This window comes from Erpetoichthys calabaricus, chromosome 5 (genome assembly GCF_900747795.2).
Source record: "Erpetoichthys calabaricus chromosome 5, fErpCal1.3, whole genome shotgun sequence".
NCBI lineage: Eukaryota > Metazoa > Chordata > Cladistia > Polypteriformes > Polypteridae > Erpetoichthys > Erpetoichthys calabaricus.
In genome coordinates, this window is record NC_041398.2 from 85,566,531 (window position 1) to 85,579,145 (window position 12,615).

Consider the following 12,615-nt stretch of genomic DNA (forward strand, 5'->3'; position numbering starts at 1 on the left):
TAGCACAAGCGCCTCAGGGTGCTGCGTTTGTAACTTAGCAACAGCGGAATGGATGATGTCACTCGCTGACTCCACGTCTGCCCGAGGAGGAATGTATACAATAACAACAATGACATGTCCAAACTCTCTGGGCAAATAGTAGGGACGTAAACTTACGGCCAACAGTTCGATATCCCTGCAGCAAGTGGAGATTTTGACGTTAACATGTCCAGAGTGACACCACCGTGTATTAACATAGAGAGCGAGTCCTCCTCCTTTGTGCTTACCACAGGTACTTGCATCTCTGTCCGCTCTAACTGTGCTAAACCCGGATAGCTCCACGTTGGCATCTGGGATGGTGTTATTTAGCCACGTTTCGCAGAAACACAACAAACTGCATTCTCTGTAGGTCCTTACATTTTTCACCAGCGCAGCCAGTTCGTCGATCTTATTTGAGATTGAGTTTACATTCCCCAGAATCACAGAAGGCACCGAAGGCTTGAAACGCCACTTTCTCGCAAGCCGCTTCTTTTTTAGCTTAGTGCCGGCTCTGCTGCCACGATACCGCCTTCTTACCTCGTCGGGTAAATATGGAACCACACCGGCACTGGCATTTGTTCTCAGCGCCCGAAGTTGAGTACTTGAATAGGCGAGTCTCGGCGTGTTAAAATCCATGCCCACGTTGTAAAAGTAAGTGACGAGGTACAAAAAAAATCTAGTACTGTGCAAATGGTTGGCAAAGAAGAAATCAGTCATGCCTATCTGGCAAAACTTTGCTTTCAAAACAGATGAGCATGGTGGATCAAACAAATTTACTGAAGTTATTAGTTCAGTAAGTAGGCAGGTCTTTATTACAAAATATTCACAACAAACTCAAATTGTCATTTGTACATAAAGCATCCCATGGCCTAAATAACAAATCCCACCTACAGTTATTCATTGGCACTTCTGAATTTAGAAAAAACACTAAAACCACACAGGGCAGTGCGACATGGACATAATGGTATCACAGCTGTTTGATTGTAGCAACCTTGTTTCTTTGGCTAGAGCTGCCACATTTGCAGTAGTGCATCCTCTATCTCTCTTGTCTTAATAATATATTGCAAAGCGTTTCTTCCATAGGTCTTTAAAAGGCAATGCATTCCAGGTTGATCTCCACAACAGAGGAGGCTGTCAGGTTGCTAATTTGAATTTTGCTAGTGAAAATATATTTGCATTTACAGCTTTCTGCGAAAGAAGCATTTAAACTTTCTAGTGTAAGTAAAATGAAATCATTCACAGTCCATAGTTATACAATCTGGATACAAGTACATAATATATTTGCTATGTGTTTAATCACTTGGTTCTACTCCTTGGTAAAGGAATGTCCATCTGCGATGTAAGTAATCAATCATTGTTGCCATTGATATTACCTACTGACACAACTGTACTAAGTACTAATGAAGAAACAGTCTTCTCCTAATAAAACATCTGTCAATATAACAACGGGCCTCATAGCTGCATTCACAGACTTGAATACGCTAATGCAGTGTATCTTGCCATGTGAAAGTGGATGCCAGCTTGTCTTCAGCTATGACACGCCTGACAGCTATGGTGCCTGTTCTAGGATACCTAAACTTTCTATCCTAGCATGAGCTTGTCTTCATTATGTCACCAAAACAGAAAAACAAAGCACTGATAACTACCTGTTGCCTTTTCAGTTCCATTCAGCTAAATGATGTTCTTGCTTCATCATTGCAATATGTTACTGTTAGCTTACTCTCCATTGAGTCAGCGCATCTTGCACTTGGCGTGCCACATGGATTCCTGACAGGAAGTGAAGCGGTGTGATTGAGGATTGCACACCCTTACTACAACCACTATCAACAACTCTTTTGTGCAGGCTCTTCCTTTCATCTGTCTTCCTCATCCTTTCTCCTGCATCAAAGTCCTACGGCGATGGGCAACATACGAGGAGAACTACCATTGGGTGATGGTGTATGTTCTTAGTATGGAACCCGAACTTATGACGGCATTGGTGTGATGGCCATTTAGAGGCACACCTGGGTTGTTGGTGGGCGAACATCTATTCCCTTTGAAATCACTGTTTGTGTCAAGTAAGGGTGTGTTTCCTGGCTCTGGTGCTTTTTAACACTTACCTTGTCACCTTCACTTTTCTCTCCGGAAATATGTTGGATGCTACTGATGGAGTGTGGCTATGGTAGCGACTAGATGGCAATATGTTCAAACTCCGAAGGTTGTCAGCCCACACGATAACCTCCTTGACAATCATCTGTGAATTCCAGTATGCTGACGATGTTGCCAGTGTAGCTGTTCACCCGGAAAGTCTTCAGAGGACCATTGAGTCTTTACACTTGGCCAATTCCTGGGCTAGGAAATCAGCACCCCCAAGTCACTGACCCTTCAGACTGCCTTCCAGTACACAGATCCTCCAGTGGACATCAAGCCTGGCAACAAGATACTAAGAAACGCACAATCCTTCCCCTACCTCGGAAGCATAATATCTACTGATGCTTCTGTGACTGAGAAGATTGCAAACTGCCTCCGACAGATGGTATGTATATCAACACTTCTTTTTGGATGCGAGTCCTGGACTCCCTACCAAGCAAATCCTCATACTAGAAGCATTCCACAATCACTGCCTCTGGAAGATCCTGGGCATCACTTGGTAGGACAGGGTTCTACACACTAAAATTCTTGAATGCTGCTCATCAGCTAGCATTGAGGCCATGCTGCTCAGCAGTGTCCTCCGCTGGACGGGGCACATTATCTGCATGGATGACTCTGGGATTCCCTGGATGGTTGTGTATGGTGAACTTGCTGAAGGATCCCAACCTCAAGTTGGACCGAAGAAACACTGGAAGGACTGCTTGAAACACTTTGTCAAGGCCTGCTCCATTTCACATATGCAGCTAGAGACTCTTGCAGGGGACTGCAGGCTGTGGAGAAAATAAATGAAGGAGTCCATCACTATATAATGATATAGTGATAATGGACCCTTCATGGACCCATCAACAAGAGCACAGAATGGGAGGATATCACTAAACCAACTGCGTCTGAGGGGCAGTTCCCTTACCCATCATGCCCCCAGGTCTGCCTTTCATCAATTGGCCTGCTGTACCATCAGCGTACACACAGAAAGGGAGAGTGACTGAGATAGACAAATGGATGGACAACTTCATCATCAAATCGACAGACAGCCATGACTGTAATGAGTGAATTCTCCAGCAGGTGAAGTTCAACTTGAGCAGTCTGGACATATTTTTTCTTTTGCCAGCTGTTTGAAAAAATACTTGTGATATTGTGACACACAGTCAGAGTGCAGTCTGTCAATATATAACTTTGGCAGCATTTAGAGAGCTGTCATAGCGACCTTAAGACTATGGCTAAAACAGTGAAGACAAGGCCAGCTGATCTGTGTTATGGCTGCAGTTACATTTGCTGCATTATCTGTTGTAATGCAGGGTATTTATTTTTTTCAATTTTCCAATCATCAAGCATAGCTCGCAATCACTAGCCAGGTTCTCCATCCTGTGCCGTTTGAGGAAAACCTCTTTGTTTAAATTTGCCAGTTCCACTTTTCCTCTGGCTTAAAACCCAAACAACTGCCAAATAACTGCACTATTCTAATTGTAATAAATTGTAAAAGATTATATATTAACTAAAAATTCAATATGAGTAGGAGGAAGCCATCTAAGGATCCTGAGAGGGTGTTCAAGAGAGAATTACCTGAGAGGGTTTTAAGAAAGGTGACTGGACCATGGATCTGATTTTATGTGATGTCATTCTTCTGTGTGCAGATTTATTGCCCCAGGTTCTAGGAAGTGTAATTAAGTAATTTAACTTTGTGTTGCATGTGTTGCGGCGTGTGGACTGTTGGTGGCAATAAGAATGGTGTTTGGCTGCTGTAGTCCCTCAAGAGTATACAAAGGAGGTACAGAACAGTGTGTTTTGTTTACCTGTGGAGTTGAGCCATGCGTCAGACTCTGGCAGCATTCTGCAATCTCATCATTATGAGGAAAAAGTTTTGTAGTACCTGTGGGTGACGTTTTCCAAACTGTTAAAGCATAGGTAGAAGCTGGGGTTGAAAAGTGCTGCAGTGGACTATAGTGATTTGAATTCTCTTTGTGTACGTTTCTGCAAGCTCTGAGTGGGAGAGAAGGTAATTTAGTGCCTACAGGTTAATTCCTCTGAGCTATGGTTGAAGCAGAGGCAGAGATGAGCTGAGATCCAGTTTGGTAAGCTATTTATCATAATGAGCCAGTTGTCATTGTCTGCTTTTCCATAGTGCATGGGTTATGTCTTTTTGACAAACATAGCTTTCATGATAAGAGAAAGAGGAGAAAAGAAAGAACTGATTTTGTCAAATGTAATAAAGAAGATGAACTATCTCTATTTGCAATAGAAAAGCAATTAAAGTAAAGGTAAGTACACGTTTAGGCCACATACTGATGGGTAAAGAAGACAAAACTGGACCTACATGTACATTATGCTCACAAGTAGAATGATCTGTTCTTTAAAAATAAACACCATAAAACCTTTGCATGTATTATCTAATCCAAATTCCTTGTTTCCCATTTAAGTCTATTGTTTGTTGGTAATTTAAAGTCTTACTTTTGAATAATTTGCAACTGTACTTTATACTTTTTTTATTTTAGGAATTTATTATCAATTCCCCTGATCATGAAGCTGCAAAAATTTGGATTGGAAACCTGGGAAAAACAGCCACTCATGCATTAGTTTATGCTCAGCTTTATACGCCTGATGGAGTTTGCCATGGCCTACATCCCTTCATAGTACAGGTAAAGTCCTTTTAAATCAAATACTTTTATTTTTGGTTCACTTTTTTCAATAGCACAGTAGGAGCCATTAAAATATCCCACTTTTCCATTGTAATTACTCCTTTCCCTGTCTTGTCACACTATAGATTAATGTCACTGTAGTCTTATTTTTTTAAACGTTAACTTTCATGACTCTTGCAGTTCTGCTTGCCGGGTTTGATTTTTCCCTCTATACTACATACACTTATTCCTGCCACTCAATTTTTTTTGAATTGTGTATTTTCATGGTTGTGATTGTGTTAATTTGAAAATGTATTGACCTGTGTTTGTTTTTTCACTTCTGTGGACTAATAGAAATCTATTAAGGATGTTATGGCCTCTACACAAACAGCAATTTCTACATAAGTTATCTGTTTAGTTTTATACTTAGTATTTTGATAAATGAGCAGTTTTCATTTTTTAGCTTTGTCACAGTGTTTGTGATATAGCTGAGTGTGAATAACTAGGTTCTCTTTGTTCATTACTCCCTTCACAGAGTGAGACTGCATAGCTTCAGAACAGGGTGCATTTTCGGGGAAATGAGCATTTCTACATTTGATAGTGTATAGGGATATACTTGGTGAACTTGTTTGGTTCCTAACCTGGACACTATACTACGGATGTAGGCTTTTAATATTTTCTGGTTGTATCGCACACATATATATTATGTCCCTACTTTTATGCATACATGCCAGTCAAGCAGCAAATCCACAACAATCTTGCTTTTCTACCAAGACTGAAAACTGTTGACAGAATGTCGTTGAGTCAGTGCTGGCTGACTGCTACCATCACCTGGTAAAAGGATGTTTTTAAACACATAAGCATTAGAGGCAGTATGCATGGTGCAGGTGTTGTTTGGCCTTTTTTAATTATTTCATTTTTTACATTAGTTAGCATAAAACCATGTCCTTGAGATGACATATGTGTCTGTGTTGTAATACGGCCTGAAACAAAAGGATGAATGGAAAGAAGAGGTGTATCTCAAAGCCACAACAAAAATATTACAGTGGCCTCTTTTTCTTATAAGGGCATTTAGGTCTATAGTATGAAATGCTTACATTATGAGTTCCCTAAAGATAGTAAAGAGTATCCCCTTTTTTTTTACTTAGTAGGTGAAAAAATATGAAATCCCATTCAGTCATTCACATTGCCTTCATTCCTCCACTGTTGAAGTAACAGTGGCCACTCACAAATTATAGTTATTGTAAAAATAAAAAAACAAAACTATAAGTATTGAAAACCAACATCATTGCAAAATTACAGGTTTTTACGTAGCTGTATAGTTTTTCCCACCTAATGCCAAAAGACATACTTATACCATTTGCTTATTTACAATCTTTATATTTATAAAAATGAAACTTTTTGCTAAGGCTTAAATGTATTAATTTCTTTCAGATTCATTGGTATGACTAAAGTAAATGCAATACAAATGTTTCATACTTAGGTCAGAGATCCAAAAACACTCCTTGCTATGCCTGGGGTGATGGTTGGAGATATTGGCAAGAAGCTTGGCCAGAATGGTCTGGATAATGGGTAAGAGTTTTTGCGTATATGGTAATTTTACATTTGTATGCTGAAGAAACTGTGCTTGTTCCTTTAACTTGAAAGCAAGGCCAGAACTGTGAAACATGCTATTTTAACTATAAACTTTGAATTACTATTGTTTGGAAATTGTTTCACGTTGAGCATATGACTTCATTGAATTGAAATTATATTTTGCATAGACATTTAACATAATTGTACACTATTAACTCTTATAGAAAATTCTCTCCGAGTAAAATATGTTAAATAACTTCTATCAGTTTCTTTAAACTAATGGAGTATCCTTTATTTGAGAGCCCAGTCTTGCTTAAGTTTTATCATGTTTCTGTCCAGTTGTTTTTGGTGAAGGAAATAATAGTAATCTGGGTCTTGGGTCCTAGCAGAAGTCTCAGGTTTCAACAGGTGATTTCAGAGGCACTCCTAGGCTATTTGACAGAGAGAGAGAATCCTTTCAATGGTTCCTGAGCCTGCATCTGTTTTCCCTGTCAGTGGGTTTATCCCAGTACATCAGAGACGGTATCCTCATTAAATATCCAGAGCATATCAGCATGTTAATCTCAGTCCATAATATCGCCAGCTCTAATCAGAGGTCCTGAGCTATTGTTGAGCTTCTTGCTCTATAACCAATGTTGAAACCCATAGTCCTGTGGAGCAAAGTATGTCAGTCTTGTATTTTTGCTACTACTATTAGTTAACAAAACATATATAAGAATAGAATTTGTTTTTCATTTCTTTATGCACAACTTGAGTTTAAGAGTGCAAAAATGCTTGTGTGGTTCAAAGAAAATTTAATTCAGGCATATATTTATTGTTATTGTATTCCTAGAACACATGATTCTCTGAAATTAAAATAAATTAAACCATTAGTCCTTACAATAAAGAAAAAAACTTTGACACATATTAATAAAATTAAGTAACTGTTTTAAATTTGGAAATAAATTTTGTTATAAAAAAAGAGTTGCTGGGCTGTTTGCTTTAAAAAATAAAATAGTCTCATTTCCCCGAGTTGGATAACTAATGGGTTAAGTGCCAAGATGTATGACTGGCTTCTCAGCAGTCCTTAACTTTAAAAGAGAAACATAATTCTGGTTCTCACTTTTTCCACCCTGTGTTTTGAAAAGGTTTTTTGTTCTCCTTTCAGTGCTCCATGGCCAATGTATCTCACCTTACTCATAGGGTCAAGCATCCCAGTTAACCTCATTTAAATTTCATTAGGGTGTATCTAGAAACTAGACTGTCAGAAGAAAACATTCAATCAAAGAGATATCAGAAGCCTTAAAAACATGTACGGTAATTAACTAATTACAAAAAGTGGAAAATACAGAACAGTAAAATCAAGAGTTATCAAGTCATCTAGTTGCCAATTTAATGAAAACAAAGTTATATTGATAATATCTCATTGCTACAACACTTCCTAAATCAGTGTAGTAAAACCTTTAATAATTAAAGCCCTGGTCCAAAGGCTAGAGATGAGGAAATCCCAAATGAGTGAAAAAGTGCATTCTACTTCCTAATTAAAAAATAAAAAAGTCCATTAATTTACTAGGAAAATATAATTGGTTTATTCTTGTCTTTAAAAACCAATGGCTTCAGCAAGTAGTCCTCTTTGTCAGTCTTAAACGTTTTGCATTTATGTTTGTTATTATTAACATTATAAAGGTGTGGGAAATTAGTTCTGTCACAACAATTATGTAATTTTCATCTGTTTTATTGTTACATGTTTGATTTTTATAGTGTCTCAAAAACCCTTATGTATTATCTTTTAGTAGTAAGCAAGCTAATGTAACATTTACTATTTTCCCACTAGGTGGCATTTCACACAATATTTTAAATGTAATAATGCTGTAAATTATTTTATGGACATTTTTAAATTATTTTATTTGTGTATTAGCTGGACAAATGTAATTGCTTTCATTCTTGCATCTAAAATGTGTATTTGTCATAAACGTTTGATGACAATGATCTCATAGTAAGTATTATAAATAAAATCTTGCACTTTAAGGTTAAATACAATATTCTTAATAGTATAATTAAATAATATTGTAATATATGACAGGTAGAAGGATACAATTCATTTATACCTTGAATCTGTTGCTAGACTCCTAAGGGGAGTACAATGAAAGTGTTGCTCTAATTCTAATTGTGTACTGTTGTTTTCTGTATTTTTATTTTCCACATGTGGAAATGGAAGATTTTTGATGTCTAAAAGTGGAGTTCATAGGAAAAATACTAACTATTTGTTGTATTTATATTTCATGTTCATAAATTACAGGCAAATAGTAATTGGCTGTGGCTGAAGTTTACTTTTATCCCACCACTGGCAAGTTGCAGTTTGAATGTGTATTTGAGAATGTTGAAGTATAAATAAGAACAGTACTGAATTTAAGCCATTTATCTACACTATAAACAAGTAATTGGTAATGAGTGTTGTGGCATGCGGCTAGGGGTGGCACCCAGCTGGGATGCCCAGGAAGACAGGAGGAGGGCTCATGCCTCCTCCAGACCACGAGGGGGCGACCGCCATGGTTCCTTTGGGGGCCATGGGTACAGAGCTGGGAAGCTCAACCCTGTAGGGGCCCGTGGTCACCGCCAGGGGGCGCCCCCATGCCTGGAGAACCCTGGACCCCAGTGCTTCCGCCACACCCGGAAGTGCTGGGGGGAAGACGAGTGGGGACACCCGGAGTGCTTCCGGGTACGCAGCCGGCACTTCCGCCACACTGGGGCGTGTTGGTGGGAGATTGCTGGAACACACCTGGAGCACATCCGGGTGCTTATAAAAGGGGCCGCCTCCCTTCACAGAGAGGCTGGAGTCGGGTGGAAGATGGACGATGTCAGTAGAGAGAGAGAAGGAGGTGGTCCGAAGAAGAGGCAGTGTGGTTTGGCCTGGACTTTGGGGAAGATTGAGGTTTGTGTGGCACTGAATATTGTATATAGTAGTGTAAATAAACGTGTGGTGGTGATTAAAAATGTCTGCCTGTCTGTGTCCGGGGCTCGTTCCACAGTGTACAAGAAGGAAGAAGAGAAGAGAAATGTGCATTTAATGTAAGCAATGCTAATGAGTTCAATACCTGCCCACTTAAAGTGCAAAAAAATACTCGTTTGTTACTTCATCTGCTTTACTTGTGTCCTAGAAAAGATAAGTTAGGTGTAGGATAATGCCTTATTTTCCTCTGCTTAATTTTCATCAGATATCTTTATGAAATCACCACCCCTCTGTGTGCATAGCATATTGTAAATCATGTGACAGCTGAAATTGTTCAGCTATATAGTTATAAGTTTATATTATATAATGTTTTTATATACAAATGTTTATATTCTACTCATTTCCTTTTTTTGGATTAACACTAGAATCACTGAATCCTGCAAAAAAACTTATAATCCCTGCCCACCTTAAATCCCTTCACACCTCTCCATCCGCGAATTACTTTTTTCTTTGATTATATTCTTGAATAAAAGTGCGCATGTTTATTTTATATTTGGACTAAAGTCTTCACACATTATACACTTCACGTCATTATTAGTATAACATGGAAAAAGATTCTACTTTAGGTATGTGTTCAGCATTTCCTTTCATCTTATACTTACCCAGATCTTTGTAGACATTGAACACACATGAAATGCATGTATTCCAAATAACTATATACTATATTATTTACTCTGTACAACTCCATGCACCTCACATGTAGATAAGGAGCCTTCAGCTGGGAGAACTTTTTGCCCAAGTTGAGCTCCATCAAATACAGCAGGCTGCTTATTGTTTGTGCTGATTTCCATGAGGACTCTCCTGATATCTTGTCTTTTGAAATGTTAGTCTCACACTGAGCTACACCCATGATGAATAACCTTGAGACATGTCACAATATGCCCAGGCTTGTTTCAACATGCTTGCTACTTTCTTTCATACTCGGGTAGATACATTATTGAAAACCCCTCGTAGCTCCTAATGAGCACCAAAACGTAAGAGGACAGTGACATAAGTAAGATTTTAAAAAATAACCATGAAAGTAGCGTACTTAAGTGTCTAGACATCAAGTGCAAATGCATGAAAAAAGAAGTATGATACGAATAGTTAAGAAATCGGATTGTCAGAATGACAAAGTCTATTTTTTCTGTTCCTCAAGCAGAAACTTAGAAGTGCTATGAATCATACCTACATCCTCAGGTCTTTTTATAGTGGTGAATGGTCACTATGAAGTCACAAGAAAACACTTGCAGTTCTGCCTGTTATATTACATAACTACATCTACTTCTTAAGTCTGTAACAGGTTTCTTGAATTCACAAAATGAGGGGAAACTTCTAGGCAAACAAAACAAAGATTGTAGTATTTTTCATGCAATTACATGTAGAATAGAGAATATGAAGTGGTAATTGTAATGCAGAATTTATGGTCATGAGTTGCTTTTGGCCATAGGTGATCATCCATATCTTTGACTTTGGAAAAATAGTCCTCAGTCCAAAATACTTTGAGCACCATTGCTTTAAAGAACTTATGAGCTTTGTTGAACCAGTGTATGAAGTCCTCTTCTAGAGAACCATCATTGAGATGGTAAAAAAACAAAAGCCACAAAAATGAAACTCCAAGCAACAGCTGTTAATATTGCTGCAGGACTAAATTTCTGTAGTCCAAATCAAATTAAAAAAAAAATAAAACAAAAAATTGTGATGCCAGGTAAATTTTTAAATTTAGATTAAAGCAAATGAAACCCTTTTGAAAAGTCACCAAAAAACTTACTTGTAAAAAAATAATAGCTTTACTGTGTAATTATTTTCATTTGCTTCACTGACAAATGAAGATATCTACAGAATCTACAAAAACCTAGTGTTTTAAATTGTAATATTCTTCAACAGTGACAAGGTTATAAGTGAATTCAATTTTTACTTAACTCCCAATACTTCTTAAAAATATGATTATGAAGGGTAACTGCTTGTGAACTGCTTGGTGGGCAAAATGAAAGCTGAGCCATTTCATTTTTACTGTAGGCAGAATATGATTTTTTTCATATCTGTAAGAAAGTGTTGACTCCTGCTGTGACTACTCATGACTTTCTGCAGTTTGCAGCAGACCGTTTGATGTCTGGCTCATGTTTGCATAGCGTTTTACCTCAGCATGGTTCTGTCTAATGATTCCCAGTATAACCAATATGTACTGTAATTCTTTAAAAATATCAACTTCAACAAAACTTTAAAGAGAAAAGACTAGCTAGAAAGTATCATTATAATGTACTATGGTTAAAACCTTCATGATAACTTTTTTGTATTCAGTTTCTAATTTACATTTTCTATAAATTGCTGTATGTTTTTCCTTCTAAAATCTGAGATTCCTGATATAATACTGTTTATTGTTTACATTTTTTAAAAGTTTGTTTTGAATTCTGATTTTATTTAAAAGTATAATATAGATTTTATTGTGCTCTTAAATTTCATTACGGTATTCTTATATATTTATTACACTATGTTTTGAGTGTAATAGAATAGTAGATAGTGATGATGTTTGATGGTATTTTGCAGAAATATAGGGTGAAAACAGGGGAAACTCCAAACATTTGCCTTTTAAATGATTGGTAAAGTGTGAACTGGTTTTGTCAGATTTTTGAATGTGATAAATGTTTATATTGAAGGTAGATATCTTCAGTTTGTTTTCAGGACTTTCAAGTGCCTAAAGCTGGGGAAATGTTGTAAAAGGTTTATAAATCCTTGAGTGGTGTTTCTTAAATATTTCAATATGACAAGTGACTTGCTTGCCAGATTTAAAAAATGTATTTCACTGTCTCGTATGAACTGTGCTAACCCCATTACATTCTATATAAATATAGATCTTTCCAGACCAAGTACAGTGCTTAGTTTCAGTCTTAAAACAGTGGAATTCAGGACAATGCTGAAAGATAACATCTGTACAATTACTTGTTACTTTTTTGTTGCATTACTCCAAAACAGCAGACTTCACTGCAACATTCATAAATCATATTAGCACTTTCCTTTTAATATTTTTTCCACTTTAGCTTCACTATAAAATATTACCTTGCATTCCAAACCATCAGTAAAAACTCTCATTTCAGTTTGAATTTCAGAGATTTTTCAATGACTTATTCCTTCTTCTAATTTATAAATGTGAAGTATTTCACATGTTTACTCCAACTCTGGGAAATGCTATAATTGAATTTGTTATACACAAGAAGTTGTACCGCTCTTAGAACAGGTACAATTGTAATATGCGCTGTCCTCCTAGAGTGGCAGCAAAAGAAAAAGGAAAAAAAAATAATCCAGGACGCCAGT

The 12,615-nt window shown here is 37.3% G+C and overlaps 1 protein-coding gene across 2 annotated transcripts in view; it reads left to right on the forward strand.

Moving 5' to 3' along the window:
• The window catches only part of acox3 (acyl-CoA oxidase 3, pristanoyl), a 93,211-nt gene that overhangs the window by 22,631 nt on the left and 57,965 nt on the right, over positions 1-12,615 (forward strand). For both annotated transcript variants that reach the window (XM_051928665.1, XM_051928664.1), the window contains exons 6-7: positions 4,638-4,781; positions 6,244-6,332. In XM_051928665.1, coding sequence (XP_051784625.1) covers positions 4,638-4,781; positions 6,244-6,332 — 233 coding nt within the window. The remainder of the gene's footprint in view (positions 1-4,637; positions 4,782-6,243; positions 6,333-12,615) is intronic.